Genomic DNA, 26,874 nt, shown 5'->3' with positions numbered 1-26,874 from the left:
CCTTTTAACATGTCTTTATGAAGTCTTATATGAGATACCAAAACTATACGTGGCTTCTGATCGATGCCATTCCTCTAAGTTCAATATTAATTTACAGTAGGCCCTCATTTCTACAGATTCCTTATCCATGAATTCATCCAACCACAGATGGAAAATATTAAACATATATACACTCATCCCTCCACATTTGCAGCTTTGACTTTTGCGGATTTGATCATTCACAATTTTTATTAATATGTTTCTCTTAGGAATATCTAGGTCCTCCAGCACAGCTCTATAGTCAACTTTAACCAAAAGTCGCACTGAAGGACCTAGAGATTCCGAAAGAGAACACTTCATTAGGCACTTATATCTCTTCCAGCGCAATTCTGTGGTCAATGTCTGGCAGATGTTGACCATAGTGTTGCACTGGAGGACCCAGAGATCGCTAGAAGAATGTTCTCTCAGGTAAAAACATAGTGATTTTGTTATTTGCAATTTTTCCACATTCAGGGGGCTCCTCTGCCTCTAATCCCAGTGAATGTAGAGGGATGAGTGTATAAATTACAAAAAAAAACAGATCTTGATTTTGCCATTTTATATAAGGGACATCATTTTACTATTTCATTATATTTAATTGGATTTGAGCATCCAAAGATTTTGATATCCACAGGTGGTTGTGGAGTAAACTCCAGTGAATACCAAAGGCCCACTATTTAATTTAATTTAATTAATTTATATCCTGGTGTTATTACTCAGGGACACCTCTCAGCAGCTTGACATTTTCAGAAGCATTCCACAAGGAATCTGTGGGAATAAGCCCATCCTTTAAAAGATATATTTCAAATGGAAGGGGTACCAAGAAATCAAACAGAGATGTTATTGGTAGTACCTTTTAAAAAATCAAAATTTAAAGACATATAATACAAAACAGTCTTGATCTATTTGCCTGCAAGTTGACAGATGTAATCTCCTCTTAAAGGGCTACTGGCTGCCCAATTTCATCCACTTCTGAAAGAACAAGTTAAGGTAATAGCTATTATCCCCCCACCTTTTTACATTTCTATTGATAGTCAGTGGAGAGGGCATGCCTGTCAGGGAATTAATGAATCTTGACAGGAGGTTCCATTGTCTCTCAATCAATCAAAGCAGAAGTGGAACTTTTTCTGAAGTGCTCAATGGGCAAATGAACTGAAGCTTTTAGTCAATTCCTGTTGCAGGAGATAATGTCTTCTCATAATCAATGAGGAAAGAGGGCAGCCAATAATCAGGTGTATTCCAGTGCTGCACTGAAGCATGTTCAGGATCTCACCTTTAACAAGAAAGTGCACCAAGAAAGTACCTTTTGGAGTACTGTATTGTGAAGACAGACATAGAATTGACATATAATATTCTGATGATTCAAAGACAGATTAGTTTGTGCACACATTTCACAAAATTTAATTAGATGTTGTTAAATAGCTGTTAGCACTTTACTCCTTTTTAAATTCCTTTTGAGTGATTTCTATAAAGCATGTGACTTCTTTCCTTATGCTAGCAATCAAAGACTCTTTTATTTAGGAAGGCCTTTAGCTTAGAATTTATGTGACAAACAGAGCTTTTCAAGGAATGGTAATTTTAATCTCTTTTTATTTTTATCTGTTTTTATCTTTTTTAAACTGTGGTTTAATTGATGTTGTTTTAATCTTGTTTTTTTAAAAACTAAACTGATATCTACGTAATTGTTTTTTTTTCATTTGTGTATGAATAATTTTTAAACTGCTGTTTTTTAAAGTAGTTGGCAAATGTCTTGGATGCTGTATAAATAGAAATAAAGGATATAAATAAATAAATAAATAAATAAATAAAATTGCTCTTCTTTTTGAATTATTTCTAAATTGAAGTAATAAAACAATTTCCAACATGTTTTGTATGGTTTGTCTTTTCTGCTAGTAATCAGAAATATTGTTTTTGAACTCTCATAATCCTTGTTGTGTATTTTGTTGTTATGGCAGCAAATTGACGAACCAAGGCACTTTTACAGATTATTCAATTTTTAAGTATTAATGTGGTAATCAGTGCATACTGGAGTAACTAGGCTGGAGTGCATGCATTTAGGTGCAAACGCTATTGAACTTTGGTAGGGTTGGGCTTCATCATCTGTAATTATAAGAATATTACTTGCAGCTGCATTTCATTTTTTAATTATTTTTTTCTATGTCACATCTGGCATTGGTATAAAATTACCGTGTACAGTTGCATTGTTAACAGAGAGTTAATCATGAAGAATTTAGGCTTTATGGTGCCACAACAAACTACCCCTCCCAAAATTCCATACCCTTGAGCTGTGGCGATTAAAGCGGCGTCAAACCGGATTATTTCCCCAGTGTGGATGCAGCTGGAGTAAGTATGTTCTGTCCCTGTGGTGCTCAAATATCATGGTAGACAGACCTATTCTAGTCTGTTTTCGAGGGTTTCTTCAAAAGTAGAATGATACCACCAGTGAAGGATTTAGCTGGCATGAGTGGAGAGTTTGGCTGACAGGCTGCATCTTCACTGCAGAATTAATGAAGTTTGGCATTGCTTAAAACTGCCATGGCTCAATGCTAATGGATTCTGATATTTGTAGTTTTCTGAGATATTTATCCTTCTTTGTCAGGGACCTGTGGTTCCACAACAAATTACAAATCCCAGGGTTCCATAGTATGGTGTCATGGCAGATAAAGCAGTGTCAAACTGCATTCATTCTACCAGTGGCAGTAGTAAAGCTTTTGCCAAATCCTGATATCTCTTGGATGTTCAGCATAGGATTGCACTGTAAGAGTTATCTAAATTATGGCATTGGATACTCCAGTTTTAGTATAGATATAAATCTTTATTCTTGGAAATAATTTTCCACTTGTGATCTGAATTTAAAAGAAAGCATATGCTAGAGATTTTTTGTGGGATTTTCGGGCTATGTGGCCATGTTCTGGAAGAGTTTCTTCCTGATGTTTCACCAGCATCTGTGGCTGGCATCTTTAGAGAATGCTTGCCTGGAAAAAGTGGGTGTATATATACTGTGTGAGCCTGGGAATGCAGGAGTGATTTGCATGTGTATTGTTCTGTTGCTGATGACAGGCCTCAGGCTGGGAGGCTAATGCAAAAGAGGATTAATGTTTGCTAATTGGTGATCATTATCTGCTGGGAAAGCCCCTGACTTTGAGTGGTTTCCCATTTGCATTTGCTGAGTCCTTATTTTGCTGTTCCTCAGGACTGGTAGCCAAATTTTGGCCGGTTACAAACCGGCACTTGGGACGTCCGCAGGACGTCCCATTTTAAAAAAGGGGCGTCTCTTCTAGACGCCCCTGGGTCTAATACAGACTGTCCGTACAATATGGCGCTGGCCGTTCCACACGGCCGGTGCCATCTTTACGTATCGGATGCTGTGCGTCCGAACGTGTCGCGGCGCCTGTGACATCGCGAATGCGCCCCGGCGCCTCGCGACGTCACAGAGGCACCGCAGAAAGAAGCTCCATTTTGGAGCTTCTTTTTTGCTCCATAAGGGAGCCGCGCGGTGTGGCTGCGACGGCTCCCTTACGAAGCAAGCGGCGGTGGCGGTCTATAACCCGCCACTGTTCACTTTAAGGATTTCTTCTTTCTGATTGAAATTATCCAGATGTTTGTGGATTTCAGTGCCTTCCCTGTGCATCCTGACATGGTAGTGGTTGGCATGGTCCAGAACTTCAGTGTTTTCAAACAGTATTTTATGCCCAGGATGGTTTGTGGCATGTTCTGCTACTGCTGATTTTTCTGGCTGGCCCAGTCTCCAGTGTCTCTCGTGTTCCTTGATTCTTGTTTGCACACTGCGTTTGGTGGTCCCTATGTAGACCTGTCCGCAGCTGCATGCTATGCAGTAAAGTCCTGCAGCTATGAGAGGGTTGCTGGATTTTCTTCGTCGGTTTGTAAACCATTTGAAGGTTGTGCTTCCTCACCACTTTGCCTATTCTGCCTGTGACTCCTTTGATGTATGGTAAAAATACCATCCGTTTGAGTGGCTGCTTGTCTTCACTTCTCTGGGTTTTCCTGGGCCTGGCAGCCTTTCTGATGTCTGAGCTGGAATAACCATTAGCCCGTAGAGCCCGGTCCAGTTCATCTTCCAAGAAGTGGGGTGCACAGATGCATTTTGCCCGGTCTACCAGTGTTTTGATTGTGCTTCTTTTTTGTCCTGGGTGATGGTTGGAGTTCTTGTGCAGGTATCTGTCTGTATGTGTGGGTTTTCAGTATACTGTGTGACCCAAACGTTGGTTTGGATGACTAGGACATCCAAGAATGGCAGTGTTCCTGCCTTTTCTTTTTCCATAGTGAATTGGATCTTGGGGTGGATGTTGTTCAGATGGTTCAGGAATATAGCCAGGTCTTCTTCTCCATGGCTCCAGATGGTGAAGGTGTCATCCACATATCGGAACCAAGTTGTGGACCTTTTTGGTGCTGTTTCCAGGGCTTGCTTTTCAAAGTGTTCCATGTAAAAGTTTGCTATCACAGAGCTTAGAAGGCTTTCCATTGCTACCCCATCTCTCTCTTTGTAGAATCCATTATCCCACTGGAAATAGCTTGTGGTGAAGCAATGTTTGAACAGGGCTGTGATGGCTTCTGGAAAAATCTGTTGGATGAGTGTCATGGTGTCCATTATGGGGATTTTGGTGAACAGGGAGACCACATCAAAGCTGATTAACAAGTCTCCAGGTTTTAGTTCAAAGTTATTGATTTTTCCTATGAAGTGAGCCGAGTCCTTGATGTAGTGGGGGTTCTACCCTATATGGTTTTGTAATTGTGTGGCCAGAAACATGGCCAAGTCATAGGATACAATAGCACTCACTATGGGTCGGAGTGGAATGGAAACCTTGTGGATCTTGGGAAGTCCATATAGAAGATTTTCACACGGCATCACTATTGTTCCTTTAACGTTCCAAAGTGTAGTGGAATCGTCATAACAGATAGACGATTCCAAAATATTTTCACATGAGGCTGTTAGTGTTCTTAAAACGTTGACATATCAGAATTCAGCAATAAATGATTACAAAATGATTTCAAAATAGTTGAATTGCTGAATTCTGATATATCAACATTTTAAAACACTAACAGCCTCCTGTGAAAATCTTTTGGAATCGTTTATCTGTTATGACAATTCCACTACACTTTGGGACGTTAAAGGAATGATATAGCGATGTTGTGTGAAAATCTTCATAGTCTTGGTGGGAGAGCCTCAGATTTGCACAAACTTTGTCTTGTTGTTGGCTGAATTGAGGAGTTTTAGATCAAGGTGTTCGTTTTTCTGGTGATTTTGCCAGTTGGGTCTTGTTTCAGCTTTTTGTATATTGTAGGATCCAGGAGTTCCTTGATTTTTGGTTTGTATTATTCTGTATCCATGATTACTGTGGCATTGCCTTTGTCTCCTGGGAGAATGATGATTTCTGGATCTGAATTGAGGCCCTTGATGGCTTTTCTTTCTTTTTTGTTTATGTTGCTGGGAGGTGCTAGACAGTTCACAGATATGATAAGAAATTAAGAAATCAAATACATATTCACAAAGTTCTGTAGGGAAGTTTATTCTTAATTCTCGGTCTTCAGCTTTGACTTCAGACGGCCTCTCTCTTTTCAATTATTGTCTTAAAGCAGAAATGGACTGGATAGGGGAAAACAGATTAAAAATGAATCCAGACAAAACGGAGGTACTTATGGTAGCAGCCTGAACCCAGGTATTGGGATACAACCTCCAGTTCTAAATTGGGTCAAATTCTCCTCCAAGGATTGTGTTCACAGTCTTGGGGTGCTCCTAGATCCGTCACTCCAGATGATGAATCAGGTAAATGCAACAGTCAGGAGTGCCTGCTATCAGCTTCGGCTGATACGCCAGCTGCGTCCTTTTCTGGAAACCGGGCATCTTAAAACCGTAGTACATGTGCTGGTAACCTCCCATCTTGATTTCTATAATGCACACTACATGGGGCTATCTTCGTGCTTTGTCTGGAAACTCCAACTAGTACAGAATATGGCAGCCAGATTGGTCTCAGGTACATCTAGGAGAGACCATATAACACCAATCTTAAGATCACTACACTAACTGCCGATCAGTTTCTGGGCACAGTACAAGGTGTTGGTTATCACCTTTAAAGCCCTAAATGGCTTTGGTCCAGCCTATCTTTGGGACCGCCTCCTTCCATACAATTCACCCTGCACACCTGGGCAAAAAAGAAAAAAATATATAATTTGTTGGACCCTGATTTTTGCTGCAGTCACTGTTGTTGTTATTCTATTATTTTAAGTTATGTTTTATATTTCAAACTGTTTAATAGTATTTTAAGGGGGGATTGATTGGATTTGGGGCTATGAAATGTATATTTTAATTCTGTAAGCCGCCTCGATTGCATTGCAAAGAGGAGTGGGATATAATAAATGTTGTTGTTGTTGTTGTTGTTGTTAACTGTGGTGAAACAAACAGTCAAAATGAAGTGGTTCCTGGCCATTTTGGAGGCATGATGTTTAGATGATGCATGCCTACAAAGCAGCCAAAATCCACACTGGAATTTCACAGTCCTAATCCCTATCCCTGCAAAAAGATGGGGCTGGAGTAGACAGGTACAAAAGAGCGGCCTGAGTCCGCTCCAACTACAAGTGGGTTGGAACCTCACTGACCGCATGACCCACTCCCAAGGCGGGCTGTGTATGCAGGGGCCGACCAGTGAAATCACTTGAAAAATTATGACAGGAACTCTGTTGCCAAAATAAATTTAGACCTAAAGACATCCATTCAGGAGCAAATATGGTATACTGGAATAGAATAATAGAATCATACTACTAAAAGGGGCCCCATGGACCATTGGGTCCAATCCCCTGCTCAATGCAGGCTAGACCAATTCCAGCAGGCAGTTGTCCAGCCTGTTTTTTAGACACCCAGAGAAGATGATCCCACTATCTCTCTAGGAAATTTATTCCATTGCTGAACCACTCTCATCAAGATGTTCCTTCTAATGTTCATTCAAAGCCTACCCTCCTGTAACTTCAATGACTAGGCCTAGTTCTTGTCTCTGTGGCAGCAGAGAACTTGGCTGAACCCTTCCTTCTGTGACACCTATTGAGGTATTTAAAGATTGTGATCATGGCGGGTTACAGACCGCCCATTTGGGGTGGGCTGTACCTGCCCCTTTCCCCGGTGTATCGGGGCCTGAGGTGGTAGAACGGCAGCCGCTGAGGCCCCGATCCGCCACTTTTCAGGCTGCGGGGAAGCGGCAAAAGGCCCCTTCCCCGCAGCCTGGAAAGGGGTGTCCTTGAGGCTTCAAGCCCCAAGGACACCCCGCGGCGGCGGGGAGGAGGAGAAAGGGGCCACTTGGCCCCTTTCTCCCTTGCTTTGCTGGGCACAGCCGTCTGAAGGAGCTCCTTCCTGGTCTGCGCAAAGGGCGCACTAAGCGCCCTGGCGCGGACCGACGACGTCACGTCCGCGCCGCCCCGTATAGAGGCGGCGCGGTTGTGACGTCGTCATGGCGGCCCCCATGTGGAAGGGGAGCCGCCATTTTGTACAGACTCAGTCGTACTAGGGTTGGGGGGGGTGCGGAAGCACCGCACCTTCCTAACCCTAGTACGGACTGACTCTGTACTTTCATGGCGGTTTATAACCCGCCCATGTCACCCTGCTGAACATGCACTTTCAACCTCTTCTCATGCGTTTTGTTCTCCGTACCTCTCAGCAGCCTCATTTCCCTTTTTTGAACCTGCTTCAACATGTCTGTATCCTTTTTAAAATAAAGCACCCAGGATTGAATTCATTATTCAAGATGAGGCCTGACTGGCTTAGAACAGAGTGAGACAATTAAGTGAAACATAGTTTGGACTAAATATTTAGGTCTGCCAGTGACTCAGAATGACATTGGAGTGAAGTGTCAATTTTAATGGATTATGAATTCAGCGAACATTTTGCATTCTTGCAAATTCAGTGAATCTTCAAGAAGAATGCAGTGAAACAAGTGCTAATTTTCATATTTGGGCTTTTAAATTAAAAAAAAAATTGAATTGGCCAGTGTTTGTCCTACCAGTATGCAAGGAGATACCTGTATGGACAGTTCAGTTTTGAGTATTCCATTCTAACAACTGAAAAGGGAAGTTCACAAATCTTCCATCAAATGACAGATCTGTAAAAACGTAAAGGTAATCCCTTGACATGAATATCTAGTTGTAACTGATTGTAGGGGGTGGTGCTCATCTCTGTAACTAAGCCAGAGAGCCAGCGTCGTCTGAGGATACTCTGGTGGTCATGTGGCCAGCATGACTGCACTAAACAGTGCTACTTTCCCACAGAAGTGATAACTATTTATCTACTTGCATTTGTATGCTTTTGAACTGCAAGGTTGGCAGAAGCTGGGGCTAGTGACGGGAGCTCACCTCATCATGCAGCACTTGGGCATCGATAGATCTGTACCCAATGTTTTTGCCATAAAACATCTGTTGAGTATCCCCCACAGGGAACTATGCTGGAAATATTTTGCCTGACATTTGGGAATAAGGGAATGCAGCTAATTGGCTTTTCTAAATTAAAGTTACTGTACTTAGAATTAGTTACTGTTTGTTTTCCAACACTAATAATATGCATTTTGCTGAAAATTACATATGACAACAGTATATATAACTGATGGATTTCACTAGTTATTTGAAGCAATCATGGCTGATTTTGGGAGTATTGAAAGTCCAGTACTACATGTGTATGCTGACATTGTGGGGTATTACAAAATCTCCTTCTCATACACAGCTGGGTGCCTTATATCTGTATTCTGTGCAATATTTTGTAGTTGAATTGGGGTGAAATTACTTTTACCATTTGCTACTCCCCCATCAATACTTCATGTCCTTTAAAACCTGTTCCAAAAGATTGGAGAGATCCTTTGGAATGGCATTGAAGATGGCATTGGGAGTTGGAAGGGTTAAGGGAATCCTTGAAAAGGGTTTCTCCTCCCCCACTGACTGGAACAGGTTGAGCAGATGATGGGAAAACTATTTGTTTCCTTTCAAGTCCTGTAACAATAGGAAACAGGTCCTGTTGGACAGGATATATCAAGAATTCATTTTTTAAAAATTCCTCTATATAGCTGTTAAGAAAGAGAGAGAGAGGGAACTCATCTAATTTCAGTTGGATAAAATCTATTTTACCTAAAATACTTTAGTGCTACTTAAGGAATTTGGCTGAAACAGTGCAATCCTAGAAATATCCCCTGCAAACATCACCCTCAGATGAATTATAGCACAAGGACACTTTGCGTGACGTTGTAAAATGGTTAACAGGCACAACAGGACTTTCCCAAATAGACTGAATGTGTTATTTCTCTTCTCCAGAGCATGAAACAATGTGGTAACTACTTTGGTACATTCCTTTCTGTGAAATGCTGGCAGTGATTAAACCTCTTGCTATTCAGGAGTGTGCTACAGGGAGCTGTACATGCTGGAAAGCCTTGTTAAAGAAACCCTTTCCCAGGAAAATGCAGTGTACTCCAAGCCTATGGGAAATGTAATATTGCAGCTACTTTGCCCCAAATAAGCACACTTGTGGAAGATGAGGTAAAAGCACTTTTGAACTTCTAAAATGCCAGTCTTATGCATTCTAATGAATAAGTTATTTTACCACAGTGATGTTTTGAAAAAAACTCAGTTTCCCTAAGTTATTAGCCTGTGCACAATAAATTCTGCCCCCCCCCCAAGGGAAAATATATGTTATTTATAAGTATTTTCTATTGCTTTTCTGGGACTGGTGTACAAACAAGTGCGCACTGAATATAGTAGTCCCAGCAGCAATCACATAGAACACTTTTAGAAACTGTTCTGGACACACAAGTCAGTTATGAATTCAACTAAAATGTAGCTTTCAAATACATACAGGTAGGCCTTTATTGGTCATCTATACAGTGGCACAAAAAAGGTAGGAGCACTGGACGATGTTGAGACAACTGTCAAAAGGACTTCATCTTTTTCATTCCAGCTTAACAATATTAATTATGGATTTTAGTATATGACAAGATCATATGGCCATCTGTCAGGGATGCTTTGATTTGGATTTCCTGCATGGCAGGGGGTTGGACTGGATGGCCCTAGTGGTCTCTTCCAACTCTATGATTCTATGATTCTATGATTCATATGGTTGGTCTTTTAAACAGACTGATCTCAAGGCAGGCTATATGTATTTACAGTGGGCCCTTGTTATTTGCTTGGGTTTTGTTTCAGGATCCCCCATGGATAGAAAAATCCATGTATACTCAAGTCCCATTAAATAAAATGGCATAGTAAAATGGTGTCCCTTATATAAAATAGTAAAATCGAGGTTTGCCTTTTGGAATGTATATATTTTAAAAATACTTTCAAGTCGTGATGGTTGAATCTATGTATAGAGAATCTGGCTGACTACTTAAATCTCTAAAGAAATAATTCAAATTTAATTTATTATACAATGATCAGTGTAGATCTTAATTTTGGGGCAGGATAATATGGATGGTGCTTCAAATACCCTGGGCCACAAGTGATTATTCAACTTGGAAATATTTTCTTTGAAATTTCTTTGAAATTTAAGTCAAACAATTAAATATTTATTATTCAAAGAACAATATACAAAGATAGAATTTAATTATAATGCAACTTTAAGATATATTATAACAGTCTTAGAACAATTCAGATAAATGTGATCATTTCAGCATAATTAAAGAATGGTTGGGGGGGACAACCAGACTCAACAGAATAAGAACCAAATGTCCAGGTGTACAGTCACTGAGTCCCAAATGACTAAGGCTGCATCTGCACTGCAGAAATAGGGCAGTCTGTCTGATGCCATTTTAACTGCCATGACTCAGTGCTATAGAACTGTGGGATTTATAGTTTTGTGAGATATTAAGCCTGCTATGTCAGAGAGCTCTGGTGCCACTTGTGTGCCTTCAAGTCATTTCCAACCTATGGCAACCCTAAGGTGAGCCTATCATGAGATTGTCTTGGCAAGACTTGTTCAGAGGAGGTTTCCTATTGCTATCCCCTGAGGCTGAGAGTATGTGACCTGCCCAGGGTCAGCCAAGGTCAGTCATTTAGAAAGTACTGAAAGGCCTTGCTTCCCCAGTGCTATCTGTTTTCTAGAAAACTGTTTTGAAGGATAGATTAGTGCTTCTAGAACTGCTTGGGTGAAATTATTTCCATCGCAATCCAAGAAAGCAATTCCTGGTAGTATTCCACACTGTGCACCTGATTTTTCAAGGTTCTTATTAATCCAACTGTGAAGAACCTCAATTCACTGGTTTGCTTTTCTACTGATCAGCAGAATCTCTATCTCAGTCTGTTCATCTTCAAGTTATTAATGCAGAACATGAATAGCTTCCTTGGGCTGTGATGGAAAGGAGAGGGTGCCATCCAGATTGTGATGACACTGAACTCAAAATCCCTAGGAAACATAGTAGTTGGGATGGAAAGAATATTCAAAAATACAGTGGTTCCAAGACCCCACTCCACATGGATACCTATTAAATTCAGTGGCACATATAGTTATAAAATGTATTTATAAAATGGTGTGCCTTATTTAAAACTGCAAAATCAAGGTTTTCTTTTTGGAATTTACATTTTAAAAAATATGTTCTAACTGTGGATGGTTGAATCCATGGTTAAAGAATCTGTGGATATGGAAGACCAACTGTATTCCAAAGTTTTTGTTTTGTTTTGTTTTTCTTTTCTTTTTTTAAAAAAAATGTTTATCAAGTGGCAAGAAATCCTAACTAGAAGAATCCTGGACTGTTGAGAATCTTGTGCAAAAATTCTCAAATTTCTGTTTTGTTTTTATTTATTTATTGAATTTATATCCTGCCTTTCTCCTGAAATAGGGTTCATAGCAGCTAAACTAATTTTAAAAAGATTAAGCTAAAACATTGGTTTACAAAGGTTAAAAAAATAACTAAGAATATTATTTTTTAAAAAATTGGTTTAAATATAGTTAAAATATTTTTTAAAAACAGCATTTTCTGCACATGAATAATATTTCTATAAAGGAATAGTATTTTCTATTCAGAAAATGCTGTTTTCTATCCAAAAGAACCCCGTTGCAGAGAAAATCTGAAATGCATATAGGCTTCAAAAACTGTTTGGCTTTCTTCTAGCAGGAAGGAAATGGTTTAGAAAACTCATTGCTTCCTTTGAGAAGAAACATAAAGGCTCAACAGACCACCCCTTTGGAGCATCCTATAACTGACTCTTTCCTCACAGGATTGAGACTGAAGCAACTACACGCTGCAGCTCCAATCTGGCCTTTCCATGACGCAAAGAGAAGTCTCAAAAAGCGACTCCTTTTTGGCCGTGGATAAGGCACCCTAGCCACAGTGGCAGTGGCTGTTCTCCACTTCTTCAGCGTAGCATGTATAAACACTGTACCAAAGACAGGGCATGACTCTGCCCATCATCTGGTCAGGCAGATTTGGGGTAACTGGCATGCAGTCACCACGCTCCCACTCTGCTCCCATGCCGGTTCTTTATGCTGGTCTGTAGAGAGCCTTAGTGAAGAATTACATCCCTACATATGGCCACATGCTACCCTGCCAATAGCCTTGCTACAGAATTCTGAACCAGCTGAACTTTGGCAACTGTTTTCAGAGGCCACATAGTTTGGATTCCATCCTAGACTGTATACATTATTTTCATTAGTACGGAGTGTTTTTGCACAGCTGAGGCTGGTGTGCTCACTTCATCAGTTTCTGAGTACCACATCCTATGATAGTAGCATGTGGATTAGTTACATGTCGTTTGGATCACTCTGGGGTTGTCTTTGATAACTGCTATGAGTCTTAGCTGGTTCTGAAGATGAAATCAGGGTGTTGGCAGGAATCAGTTACAGAAAACATAGAGTTCTTTTGTCACAATTACTACACTTGCTGCACAATTAAGAATGCTAGTTCTTATCTACAAAACCTAATTGGTTTATGCTTACTTGGTTAATACCTGAAAGGCTGCTTTTTTCCCTATATGACCCTACTAAAATACTTCAGAAAGACCCTTCTGCAGTCCCCTTTGGGAGATGCTTTTGCAAGAAACTCCAGAAAGGCCCCATATTTTTATAAATATGATGTTGTAGTTCCTTTGTTGTGTCCCATGATCACCACAACATTTTCATAAACATCAGCAAATTTATAACATAGTCTGTCTGAATTACTGTTTTAATTTTAATTCAGATTTCTCTGGTGGCACAGTGGTTAAATATTGGCACTGCAGCCTCTCACAGCCACAAGGTTGTGAATTCGATACTGCAGTGCACCAGGTTCGACTTAGCCTTGCATCCTTCTGTAGGTTGCTGAAATGAGTACCCAGCTTGCTGGGGGCAATTAGTTTACATAATTGATGAGGGCAATTGCTAAGTGCATGGATAAAAGGTATAGAAACGTGCTTGCTATTGCTATTTCCAACCATATAATAAGCAAAATATAATTCTTCTAAGCTAAAAATGTTAACATAATTTAGTTGATCTTTGTGAGGAAGAGAGATGCAAAAATGTATGCAGGATGGAGTGAATTACTGTCATGAAATATAGTAAAAGTGCAAGAAACAGGATCTTCTAAGACAGGGGTAGGCAATCTTTTTGAGCTGGGGGCCGGGTTGCTGTCCCTCAGACAACTGGGGGGCCGAAGCCAAAAAATAAATAACTAAATAATTTTTCTAAAAAATTTAAATATATAAATAAACCAGGACAAATGTAGGACAAAATTTTCAAATGGAAGACACTTTTTTAAAAAATGGAGGACACGCGAAAAAAATTGCTGATTTTTTTAAAAAAATGTTAATATAAATGCATGTTTCTGAGGCTTCTATAGACAATTGCCCCCCAAAGGCCCCGGCGGCAATTGGCGGCAGGACCAGGCTGGGGCCGGTCCCAAAGCCTCGCCGGGCCGCATCCGGCCCGCGGGCCGCAGGTTGCCTACCCCTGTTCTAAGACCTTGTCTTCATGGTCTCTAGAGGTTTCTGACTGGAGATTGTGAAGCTATTTTTAGTTTGCACATTTAGGAACAAAAACTCAGTTTCCTATGGGCTTATGATAGATGTTGCTTTCAATCAGTTGTATCTTTAACATTGCCTCTCACAAGTGCGTATGTGTTTATTTTTTTACTTGAAAAGCCTCCAGGGGTTTGATATGATTAATATGCATTTAGAATGATTGGCAAGCATTCAGAAATACCAGTTTAATCACTGATCCATTTCCTGCCACCTTAATTATTTCCCCAAAGTAAAACAAATGAAGAAACAAACAAGTTTTAATTTTGAAAGGGGAAGGAATTAGCAGACAGCAGAGGAGCAGTCCTGTGATCCCACTATTCTTTTTTCATAACATAAATGCCTTTCTGTTCAGGGAAAGAAAAATACCAGTGGAATGGAATCTGTGGTAAGCAGATGAGCTGGAAACAGCTAAGAGTTAAGAAGGCACCTACTCAATGTGAGTAAATTGGTGCTGAGGGTACAATAGCTAGCATAGCTATAACATTTCCAGTTGTATAACTGTGATGCTCCAATATCAGTGATATACACAAAGCTTACTTATCTTTTATTTTAACAAATATTTTAAAACATACTATACTACCCCAAACAGAGTTTAATGTGTGAATTCTTTAAGAAACATTAATTTGTTAACAAACATACTTTGTTAAAAACACAGCATTAATGCCAAAAAAAAGAAAGGAATTGTAGAAAGAAATAAGAGAGAGTACAAGTAATAGGTGAGAAGCAGTATGGTGTAGTAGTTTGAGCATTGGACTGTGACTCTGGAGAGCAGGATTCAAATCTCTGCTCTGCTGTGAAAACCCACTGAGTGATCTTGGGCAAGTCACAGTCTCTAAGCTTCAGAGCATAGTAATTGCAAACCCTGTCTGAAGAAATTTGCCAAGAAAAGCTTGTGATAGGTTCACCTTAGGGTTGCCATAAGTTGGAAGTAATTTGAAGGCAAACAACACAGAGAGAGAGAGAACAAGTATCATATCGAGGATGGAGCAAGCTTGTTTTCTGCAGTTCCAGAGAATAAAACATGGAACAATGGATGCAAACTACAGTAAAAGAGATTCCACCTCAACATTAGGAGGAACTTCCTGACAGTAAGAGCTGTTTGACAGTGGAACACACTCCCTCTGAGAGTTGTGGCATCTCCATCTTTGGAAGTTTTTAAACAGAGACTGGATGGCCATCTGTTGGTGGTGCTTTGATTGTGTGTTCCTTGCATGGCAGGGGGTTGGATGGCCCTTGGAGTCTCTTCCAACTCTATGATTCTGTGATTCTAAGTGATAGAGTGAGAACAAGAATAAAAAAGGAACAGTGCTTAGTGCCAGTTGGACTAGTAGTGGGAATTCCAAGTTTCATATTCCCACAACTCATAAATCTGCTGACTCCTTTATTGTACTTGGTAAAGATCTTCACTTACCTTAAAATTTCAGGAACCAACACTAACATAATCACTTTCTTGCATCATGTCTCTTCTGTTGCATGCTATTCCCCCCCCCCCCCACCACCATAGAACTAGTCCTTACAGTTTCTCCAGCCTCTCTGTATTGCTGTGATCAAGTCTATTAACCATCTAGGAATAGCTGATTTATCAGTTGACTTTTTTTTTTTGCCACACTAACACCCCACAGCTGTACTGTACACCAAGTACTCTATTCTCTTCATTTCCCACTACCACCACCCCATGTTGGCAGGGGATAAACCCATAGGGCAAAGGTGAGTGCACAATAGCTAATACCTCAATACCACTTTCTTGTCTTAATTCTGTAAATACTGTATGCCAGTAGAAAACGAGGCATGAAAGAGGTATTTAAATTGTAAAGGTTTCCTGTAAACATGATATTCTCCAGCTATTTTGTTCTCATGATTCCTTTCCCCAATCCAAGCTTGTAGGGACTGAGAGGGCATGTAACCCAGTTGTTGTTGTTGTTGCTTTTATGTGCTTTCAAGTCATCTCCAACTTATAGCAACCCTGCTAGCTCCTCTTTATTCACTGTCTTAAAAAAACTTTGTACACAGTGAGACAATGCTTTTTAAAATGAAGTAATTAAACTGATATTTTTCTTGAATTACTCATTTGGAAACAAAAGTCAGTGTACAAGGCACCAGAATGTATCAAACCTTGTTTACTTACGGTTATGCAAATTTTAAGTGAGTGACAGACGCTTTATCTTGGAGACCATTGTATATGAAAATTTTCTTCCAGTGCACACATTCATCTTGTTCTGGTACAGTAGATGAACTATCTTACATGCTTGAAGACTGAAAATGTGATTCTTTCTTACACTGTTATATTTCACCTGCTCAAATAGGAAAAGAGAAATGTACTGGTGAATAAAGATAGAAAATGGCTTTGGGCGCAGTGGGCATGATGCCTGTAGACTTTTAAGAACAGAATTGGCTAAGCTGCTCCTATGATTCTGGGGAGCCAGAGACTCAGCAGGGGAGCTGAGAGGAAGGAATTAGGCAACTCCTATGTTGTGCCTAGTGAGAAAATCCTAGATCCCATGTGAGCCTCTTTTCTTTTTCTTCCATGTATTCTTTGCATACAGATTTTATGGAGCATTGTACTTTATGGATTAATTGTATGTCCTGTGTCTTGTGCCAATGGTATCCTAAGAGAAAGGGAGAAACTGTACTTAAAAGAAAGACAAAGATTCCCTCCTCATCTTGTTATTTGGAAAGCTTGGGGACCCATTTAAAATGCCAAAGTGATTGACAGTAAATATCTTTGGACAGAATAGAAATGCTAAATACTTGAATCCTGTAAATTACTTAGACCCTTGTTCTTTCACTTCCTTCCTTGAAGGCTGAAAACTGTAGCTGTGATTTAGATGCCTTGATACTGCAAAAAGATTTATGGTGTGGTTCATTTTATAACTTAAGTGTATTCACATTAAACAATTGAATTGTTATGTAGGATCCTACACTCAGGTTTTATGGGACATCCACACGATGTCCAGTAAGCCACTGGTTAATAGGTTTTTAGTTCTACATGCCTGTCTTTTTAAAAGGATAGGGGCTTTATGTGGGTAGTGATGGGTTGGGAACATAAGTATCTCAAAGCCCGTATACATTAACCCTGATGTCATGGGCCATTTTATGAGCCCATTTAATTAGCAGTAAAATGCCATTCTAGCTATTTTTTTCTTTTAAAAAATGAAGGCTATCTGTAGTGCTATGATGCTAATGCTAATTCTGAAAATATGTCAGAATCTTTGCCATTTACAATGTTGCTAAAGTGGCAGTGACTAAATAGTTTTTTCTTTGTTTCAATAATGTAAAGAATTAGCATCATTGTATTAATGGGGAAGCTTTTTTGGTCTGAGCCTAAATTCCAAGTTGGAAAATGGGCTTTTGGGTTCAGCTGTGTGTCCGAGCACACTTTGAGGTCAGGGTTCATCTTAACAGGACCAATAAATAAGCTGGGGCATATATTTTCTCTGAAATAAGCCTCAGTGCAACAGTTTTCTGGCTTGCAAATCTGAGCTCAAATTTTTGAATGTCTCAGTCAGTCTTAGTGCAATGCTCATCAGCCTCAGCTGGCATGATCAATAGTCAAAGATAATGGGGACTGCAGGGACCCTGACTGGGGAAGGTTGAACTAGATGATTTTCTACAATAAATTACACAGTGCTAACATACAAAATCTGTTTCTGCTTCCAGTTCTGTCACATAGTTTTTCCTCCTGTTTCTTATGGGACACATGCGCACTGATAAAATCCTACCCAAAAAGTGGTTTAGATGTGCCCCCTGAGCTCTAGCACAATGGTGGAATAACATAGAAAACACTCTTTTTTATGCTCAATGAACAATATATTCTGATGCACTCAGATATATGATGACACCAAGAATAATTTTTCATGTTTTGTTTTTGTTGTGTGCCTTCAAGTCATTTCTGACTTATGGCAACCCTAAGGCCATGAAACTATCATGGAATTTCTTGGCAATATTTCTTCAGAGGGGGTTTGCTATTGCCTTGCCCTGAGGCTGGAGATGGTAACTGGTTTAAGATCACCCACTGGATTTCCATGGCTGAGCAGGGAATTGAATCCTGATCTCCAGGGTCTCAAATCCAACATTCAAACCAGTATGCCATGCTGGCTCTGAAATCAATGCATATTGATGAAACAGAGGCATAAAAAACCTCATGCAACAAAAGGTTATAATTTTTTTTATTTCTTTTTTAAAATAATGCAATAAAACATTTTTAATGTACACATTCAACTTTAGGTTTTTGTTTTTCGTTTTTAAAGAAGACCAGGAAATTTATGCTGGCAATTTTTTTGTGGTTTATCATTATTCTTCTTGTTTATTTATGTTGTACTGTCAGGAGTACTCTTGTTTCCTTATCTCTGCTCTTACCTTCTGAGGCTTTCCTACGTGCCCATTTCATTTGTCCAACTCAATCACTCTGAAAGCCTTCTGTTTATGCATGGAACGTCCTCTCATAATGTCTTCCTAGTCTTCCTAGTGTCACCATTCTTCCTTCTTTCAAAACCATCTTACTCTTTTTCCATGAAGCCATTGCATTCTTGAGTCTGCTTTGTTTAAATGACCTTTCTTAGTTTCCATGTACAAGCAGCAATCCCACACTGAAGAAATGGGCTGTAATCTATAAAAGTGTATGCTGTAATAAACTGGTTAGTCTTTAAGGTGCCCAAAGAGTCATGCTGGATATAAATGAGTGAAGCAGTACTGAGACAAACAGAGAAGGAGTCAACATACATAACTGCCACAAGAGATTCGGACCACAAGGACACTGATGAAATGGAGATAAGAAGAGATTAGCTGTGGATAGGAGTTTGGCTCCATGTGTGTGTGTCTGTGTCTCTCTGTGTTAAGGCACTGCCCCTCCAAATAAGAATTCTGCCCCTCCCAATGAAATTTTCCCTTCTGTCTCCAGTAACTTCAGACTGAAATTGGACACTGAAATAAAGTTTAGAGAATCTAAAGAAAAATAGCAGGCAAAGTGACCAAGGGAATATGGTCACAGCAAATAAAAGTTCTAGGGATAAATAATTTTCAGTGTTTCACCCTATGTAGTGCTAGAAGTTTGTGAACTAAAGGAAAATTCATTGGAGGAGCAGAAATCTCATTTTGGAGTAACCCCCCCCCCCCCACCCCAAGTAGCTACATGCTTGGCTATGGAGAAACCTATTAACACCAGGCCAGGGAAAAATCAAGGTGGAGAAAAAGTAAGAAGGAAATTCAATATGGAAAGGGGAAGATTAGTATATTAATTCTTCCACTGCCTACACACACTGCAACAGCTGCACTAGAAGGGAAAATGGGGCAGGTTAAGGAAGACAGAAGATTGACAGGGGCATCATACTTTTGTTCCAGGCCTTTTCCTCCCAGGTCAGATTTTTTTTTAAAAAAAGGTGTATTTCGGGGGGAGGTTTTTATGCTGCATTGGCTCAGTTCTGTAACTTTTGTGGACAGTTTTATTTGTGACTGGATGCTCCCAAATTATAATATTCAAAAAGTGAATTTATATTACCTTATGGCTGATATATTTTTGGTGCTGTAATTTGGTTTATATAGAAGTACCAGGTGTTGTAGGCTATATTTCAGAGGAAGGAACTGGCAAAACTACTGCTGAGTATTCCTTGCCTAATCGAAACCTACGAAAAATGTATGGGGGTCACATAAGTAACTTAAAGACACACACATATATATATACACACATTGCAAAACCAAGTGTTTTGACTAGTATAACTTAAATGAATTTCTTCTAAAATTATTTATTTAATTATTAGGTATTAATCATTTCTGTTTTAAAAACATATGAAAAAGAGACGCCTTTTTTTGAGCTTTGGATACTTGCTCACCCCCAATACAAAGCACCAGAACTAGTTTCAGTAAAGCACATTTAAGGGGATGAGGTTTTCTACATGTGTTTTTCACAGACTATTATTTCAAAATATCCCCATACATTGCAAATTATTCAGCATCCGCATGCTCTTTTCATTCATGTAGAAGAATCAAATTCTGATACTTTTTCTGGACTCTTACCACTTCAGATAGCTGATAAAATCAGACACATTTCAGTGCTTCACTACAAAAATCTCATTGCATGAACAAATTTAGTCAAGCTGGAAGCACTTATGTATTGTAGTGACATGATGTCATCTAACTAGAATAAAATCAACCAGATAAAGCTAGCCCCTAATAGAGTAGACTCATTAAATCAGTAGGACTTACCAGGTCCAATTCATTTCAGTGTCTTCACTCTGTCTGGGAATAGTAATTGGATTTAACTCTTATTTCCTACAAACAAACCATATTGTTTGATGAGTGAGACAGTAGCATAAATGTTGCCAAGTCTGGTAGGTGGTGTTAAAAGGAAATGTGATGCATATGATACATAAAACTTAATTGACAAGTGGTTTGATTCAAGATATCATTCCCCTGACTTGACAGTTTCTAGTTATCACTTTACAGCCTTTTGGCTAAAATCAAGTGTAGTTATGTTGGATTATAAATTACAGCATTGCAGACCATGAATTTAGCTTGGGTTTTTATAGTTCAACTTCTAGGCATCTGGGAACTGTTAGAAAAGCAAATGAACAACAACAACAACAACAACAACAACAACAACAAAAAGCCAATTTAAATGACCAAACAGATTGCATCAGTAAGAAGCAAAAGAATCAACAACAGAAATATATATCATTTTCCTCTGGGATTTTTTAAAAAAGTCAATAACTTAAAAATTAATGGTTAACATTAACCACCCCCCCCCCATAGTGATAATGTAAATTTAGGTCCAAAACACACTGCAGAAATAATCCAGTTTGAGACTGCTTTAACTGCCCTGGCTAAGTGCTGGGGTATCCTGGGAATTGTAGTTTGTTGTGGCACCAGAGCTCTCTGATAGATGTCTCATAAAACTTCAGTTCCCAGAATTCCCTAGCATTGGGCCAGGACAGTTAAAGTGGTCTCAAACTGGATTATTTCTGCAGTGTGTTTTGAATCTTAATTAGATTTGTGAGCTTGCTAATAATAATAATAAAAGAGAATTAGATTTTTTAATACTAATCTTCCAAGGTCTGAAATATCTGCATAGATATCTACAAATGGATATTGGAGGCTAACAGTCTATGTTGATCTATGCTATATCATTTTCTTTTCCTTTTTATTGTCCACTTTGTCTCAGTTTTTCTAGTTATCATCTGCTTCGGTTTTTTAGGGTTCTAATGATTGATGGTTCTTTGTTTTAGACGCAGAGTGTTGGCCATATCAGATGGAATTGAACACATTGGAAATCTTCGTTGGGAGCTTGCACTCTGCCTCTTGGCTGCCTGGACTATTTGCTACTTTTGCATTTGGAAAGGAACAAAGTCAACTGGCAAGGTAAACGTGATGCTCTGGATATCATGTAAAGCAGTGACATCTTGTAATTGTGGCTTAAAACCAATAGTGCTTAGTATGGATTTATAAACAGTAACTATTTCCTTAATGTCATTGCATCTCTCTTTTTCATGAACTTGTAGTTGGGGAGAGGGAGCAAACGTGTGCGTGTGCGCGCACATGCTTGCACGTGCGCACACACACGCAACAACATAGAATCATAGAGCTGGAAGGGGCCCCATGAGCCATTGCGTTGAACCCACTGCTCAATGCAGGTTCTCACATCCTGAGCAAGTGGCTGTCTAGCCTGTCTTTGAAGACAGGATGGGAAAAGGCCAGTAGTGCAATAATCTTCATCTAATGAAAGCGACCCCACCACCTCTCTAGGTAGTTTGTTTCTATTGGCAACTGGTTTTAGTATAGCTTCTACTTCGCTTTCTAAAATTGGAGGTTTGTCTTCATATGGTTCTTCCTTGAATTAATCTGTAACGTTTTCATCTATTTTATATATTCTTCTATGTTTTGTTTCCATTGACTTTTTATTTCTACACGGTCATGTAATGTGTTCCCCTGCTGGTCATAAAGCATCTCTAAGTGGTAGGGTATCCTGGGAATTGTAGTTTATTGTCTCACAAAACTTCAGTTCCCAGAATTCCCTAGCATTGGGCCAGGACAGTTAAAGTGGTCTCAAACTGGATTATTTCTGCAATGTGTTTTGGACCTTAATTAGATTTGTGAGCCTGTTGGTTTAAATGGGCTTTTTATTTCTTGGATCTTGTGAAAGAGGTCCTCTTGTTTTTCCTTTTCTGTTGTCACTTTCTATTTCTCTGCATTGATTATTATAGTATTTCTCCTTGTCCCTGCACACAAGTCATTGAACAGCTGTATTCAGAGTTCTGGCTATTTCTGTCACCTTTTCTTTTTGGTTTTCATTTGTCTTCAGCTGTTGGAAGAGTTTCTTCTGCCATCCACTGAAGCTTCTCTTTCTTTTTGGTGACAGATAATATCTTTTTGCATTCATCCCTGCCAATGTCCTTAACTTCAACCCAGAGGTCTTCTGGCTCCCAGTCAATTAGCCTTAATAGTGTAAATCTATTTTTCACATCATCACATATTTTATTTATTTATTTATATTTCTTTTTTTTTTCCCCATAATCTTTATTGAATATTTATGAAAATAAACCAGAACCAAATTCTTTCTATACAGCATTAAATCAGGTTACACATCCGTATACTTTTATCGGAGCTCTTAAGTAGTTTTCAGAGCATTAAAGACATAGAGTAAATAAAAGCTTCCTTCTGAGCGTTAAAGAAACATATTTTCTATAAGTATTCGTCCTTAATTTTATCTTAATTGTCTCTTTCTTTTTGTCCTTAAACCTTACTTAGCTACCATTTCTTACTAAAGAGATTAAAAAAAAAAAAAAAAAAAAAGAAAAAAAAATCCTCGATTATCCATATGTATACATATATATATATATACATTCCTCTATATTTGCTGTGTATAAAAATACCCTTTCATAAACATATATATACATGTCTATCTATTCGTATATGCATTTACATATATTTATTATACTGCCTCCTCACAGTTCCACTTTCCATTTTTTTTTCATATAATTCCTTATAGGATCCCATTCCTTATCTCTTTCTTTTCTCTCTATAGCATTCTCATTATATATTACCATAGCACAATCCATATCTTTAACCTCTAGAACTTTTAACAACCATTCATCAGTATTGGGCACATGAGGTAACTTCCAGTTTCTTGCTAGAAGAATTCTAGCACAGGTAATTAAATTCAATAATATCCTCCAATGTTTTTTTCCTTGTATAGTATCTACAAATGTTACCATATTTAATAGATACAGTTCTGGGATGAATGGGTAATCAATATTCAAAATTTGCTTGATGTTATTATGAATCTTTAACCAATATCTTTTAATTACCGGGCAAGCCCACCACATATGGAAATATGTTCCTTTTTCTTTTTGACATTTCCAGCAGTTATTCTCCCTTAGTTTATATATTTTTGCAATTCTTGCAGGTGTATAATACCACCTGTTTGTGACCTTTATGCAGTTTTCTTTTAATTCCTGTGAGATTGTGAATTTATTGGACCATTCCCAAGCAACTTCCCAACATTCTAACGCTATTTCATGCCCTATTTCTGCAGCCCAAGTTGTCATATGGGTGGATATAATATCCTGCTCTAGTTCCCTATCCAAGAATAACTTATATAGTTTCGCAATTTTTCCTTTATCCCTTGTTCCTAACGTTTTATCTAAATCATTTAATTCTTTTTCAAATCCTTCTTTTTGTACATCTTCCTTGAATCTTTGAACAATCTGATAGTATCCGAACCAACTCATATTCTTTCCTTTAGCAATTAATTCTTCCCTTGAGACAATACTTATCCTATTGTTATAATCTGTTTTTATTAAATCTTTATATATAACCCAGTTGGGGTTTCCCTCCCATCTTCCGAAAAAAGCCTCCTGTGTGGAGACCCAATTTGGTATTCCTAAATAGAATTTTTCTTTGAGCTTTTCCCAAGTCTGAAATAGAGCCTTTCTGATAACATGATTGTGAAAGTCCTTGTTTATTTTGTCCTTATTGTACCATATATAAGCATGCCACCCAAATCTTAAGTTGGCAGCCTCTAAATTTAATGAGTTTCTCTTCTCTAGCTTTATCCAATCCTGAATCCAGATCATACAACATGCTCTATAATATAATTTAAGATCGGGTAGTGCACAACCTCCTAATGACTTTGGTTTTATTAAGACCTTTTTGTGTATTCTTGATCTTTTTCCTCTCCATACAAAGTTCAGGAGAGTCTTTTCCCAGTCTTTGAATATTTTTTCACTAATAACAACTGGTAAATTTAAAAATAAAAACATTAATTTTGGTAGTATTGCCATCTTTATGGTGGCTACCCTGCCCAATATCGATAGATCATAGTTCTTCCATTTTGTCAGATCTCTAGAGATCTTTTGCCATGCTGGTTTATAGTTATTTTCGAAGAGATTCATGTTCCTATCCGTTAGCCATATGCCTAAATATTTTATTTTATTTTCTGCTTTCCAGCCGGATTTGAACGATAATTCCTTTATCTCTTTATCCTTCATGTTTTTTGTTAACATAAACGTTTTGTCTTTATTTATCTTAAAACCGGATACTTTCCCAAAATCATTTAGCTCTTCCAGTATCCATTTTATAGAACTAATTGGGTCCTCTATTATAACACATAAATCGTCCGCATACGCTCTCAATTTATGTTCATGTCCTTTGATTTTTAATCCCTTGATTCTTTTATTCGCTCTTATTGAATTATTTAGGACTTCCAAGACAGTAATAAAAAGGAGAGGGGAGAGGGGACATCCCTGCCTTGTACCTTTATTTATTGAGATATTTCCTATATTAATTTGTATCCCACGTTTCCTCCAAAAGTGGGATCCAAAGTGGCTTACAGTCTAAAAACCTACAATTAAAAACTTTTTAAAAATACAATTAAAAACTTACATAAGTGAAAATTAAAATAGAATTAAACTGCTGCAAAATTAAAACAGATCAATTGGCTGTATGTAGGGCTTGGGATGCTGAAAACCATAAAAAGATTGAAAGTCCCTGGGGTTGTATACTGGTACTTGGAATACTAGGAGATAGAGAAAGGAGTTTCTGTAGTGTGCAATGTCTTTTTTCCATTTTACAGCTTTTTCTTATTTTGTTATTTTAAGCATGGTAGCATCTTTTGGGCTTTTTAAAAAACTCATTTCACAGTATTTGTATTTGAGAATTTAACTGGCTCTTTAAAAGTTAAATCTAATGTTCATGAAATAGTCTGACTTTTAAAATTGGTCTCATGATGGTGTGGGCTGGGCATGAAAACTGGAAGAATCAGTAGCCTGATTTTAGGATGAACACCAAGCAAAGACCTCTTTATTCTATGGACTTTAATGTGAACTATTTATCCTGACTGTTGCATTTATATTTATGCTGCTTTAATGCCTTATTTCATATTTTAAATTGTTCTATTGTGTTTTGAAATGTAAGCTGTAAGGGGATTTGAAAGCAGGCTGTAAATTTCTGCGCTGAGTAAAAAACAGCCATTTGTTGCATAGGCAAATGACTTGTTGCTTCATCTACCTACTATCTGTCTCATATAGGGCTGTGTGTGTGTGTGTGTATTGGTGTCAGCCAACAGTAGTTCTAAATTTGAGTGCATGGTTTGAAAAATCATAGGATCATGGGAAATGGTGCTTCTAACATGTTAGGAATGGAAAAGAAGATTTAATGCTATTCATTTGCCAGAACCAACAACAACATATTCCTGACATTCCAGAAAGCTAATTAGAAAAACAACAACACCAAAGCAATTTTTTGTGCAGTTTTTGCATAGTATTTGCAGATGCTGAAGTGTTTCAGGAAATTATTTTGTGCAGAATTACATACAGGTTTTCGACTTGTAATCCCCCCCTCCCGGGAAAATCAAGTTTTGAGTTTGTTTGTTTTTTTCAAAAGAACCCTGTGTCCAGAATGACATATGCAAATTTTTGTGTGTGCAAAACCAATGCCTTTTTTAGGGATGGGGTGGGGGAAAACCCCACCAATTTTATATTTTAAAAAACCACATATGTTTCTTGAAACAGCCCATGTTGTGCAAACAATGTGCTTTTGCATGGATTGCACCATTTTTACTCTCTGTCTTTCTCTGTCTCTCTCTCATACACACACATTTTCATAGATGTGCATTACTATGCAGAATAATTTCCTGAAATACTTCAAGATGTGTAAATGCTATGCAAAAATTATGCAGAACTCTTCATTTGTTCCACAGTGGAGAATATATTTGTCCTCATATATGAAGATGAAATAGCTGGAGATTTATTTCTCTCCAACAATTTAACTAATTATTTTTACATGCAATACCTTTATTAATCCAAGTATTCTAATTCTTCCCATGCTTTTATTCTGAAATGCTGTTTTCGATAATCAATACATATTGATTGTAGACAGAAAAGAAACACCACAACAGACGTTTTGGAAATGTAGCCCTGTCATTGAGCCGTGTAGTGAGACTCCTGCCATCAAGCTGATGGTGAGTCAGTGCCCCATGTATAATTGGCTTAGCATGTCTCTACTGCAGCCACTCACTCACAAACCACAAGGTTGTGAGTTCAATACCTGTCAGGGGCTCTGGGTTGACTCAGCCTGGCATCCTTCCATAGGTTGCTAAAAAGAGTCCTCAGCATGTTGGGGGTAATTAGCTTACACTTTGTAAACCACTTAGTACATTGGTAAGTGGTATAGAAAAACACTTGCTAATGCTAAGTAAGTCAGAAGTGGCTGGAGAATGCTGGTCATACTGGTTAATCAGCAACACCCCACCCCCCAAAATATTATACTTTTCTACCTGTCTTTGTTGTTGGGTTGACTATTTTGGCCAAAGTAAAAGATTTCTGTAGTCTCTTCCACAATCCCAAAGCCCTGAAGCAATAGTACCCTTGGGCTTACATTTTGAAAATTCTTCCATATGCCTCT

The 26,874-nt window shown here is 38.5% G+C and overlaps 1 protein-coding gene across 3 annotated transcripts in view; it reads left to right on the top strand.

The window, feature by feature from the left end:
• LOC149321517 (sodium- and chloride-dependent GABA transporter 3) overlaps positions 1-26,874 on the top strand; it is a 156,382-nt gene that overhangs the window by 31,723 nt on the left and 97,785 nt on the right. For all 3 annotated transcript variants that reach the window (XM_089523509.1, XM_089523504.1, XM_089523515.1), the window contains exon 6: positions 21,201-21,333. In XM_089523509.1, the coding sequence (XP_089379635.1) occupies positions 21,201-21,333 (133 nt within the window). The remainder of the gene's footprint in view (positions 1-21,200; positions 21,334-26,874) is intronic.

The sequence above is a fragment of the Sceloporus occidentalis genome, unplaced genomic scaffold, assembly GCF_023333645.1.
Source record: "Sceloporus occidentalis isolate IW3139 unplaced genomic scaffold, rSceOcc1.0.p SCAF_1, whole genome shotgun sequence".
In the NCBI taxonomy this organism is placed as follows: domain Eukaryota; kingdom Metazoa; phylum Chordata; class Lepidosauria; order Squamata; family Phrynosomatidae; genus Sceloporus; species Sceloporus occidentalis.
Note: the sequence above shows the minus strand (reverse complement) of the source record. Positions and strands in the feature narration are given on the sequence as shown.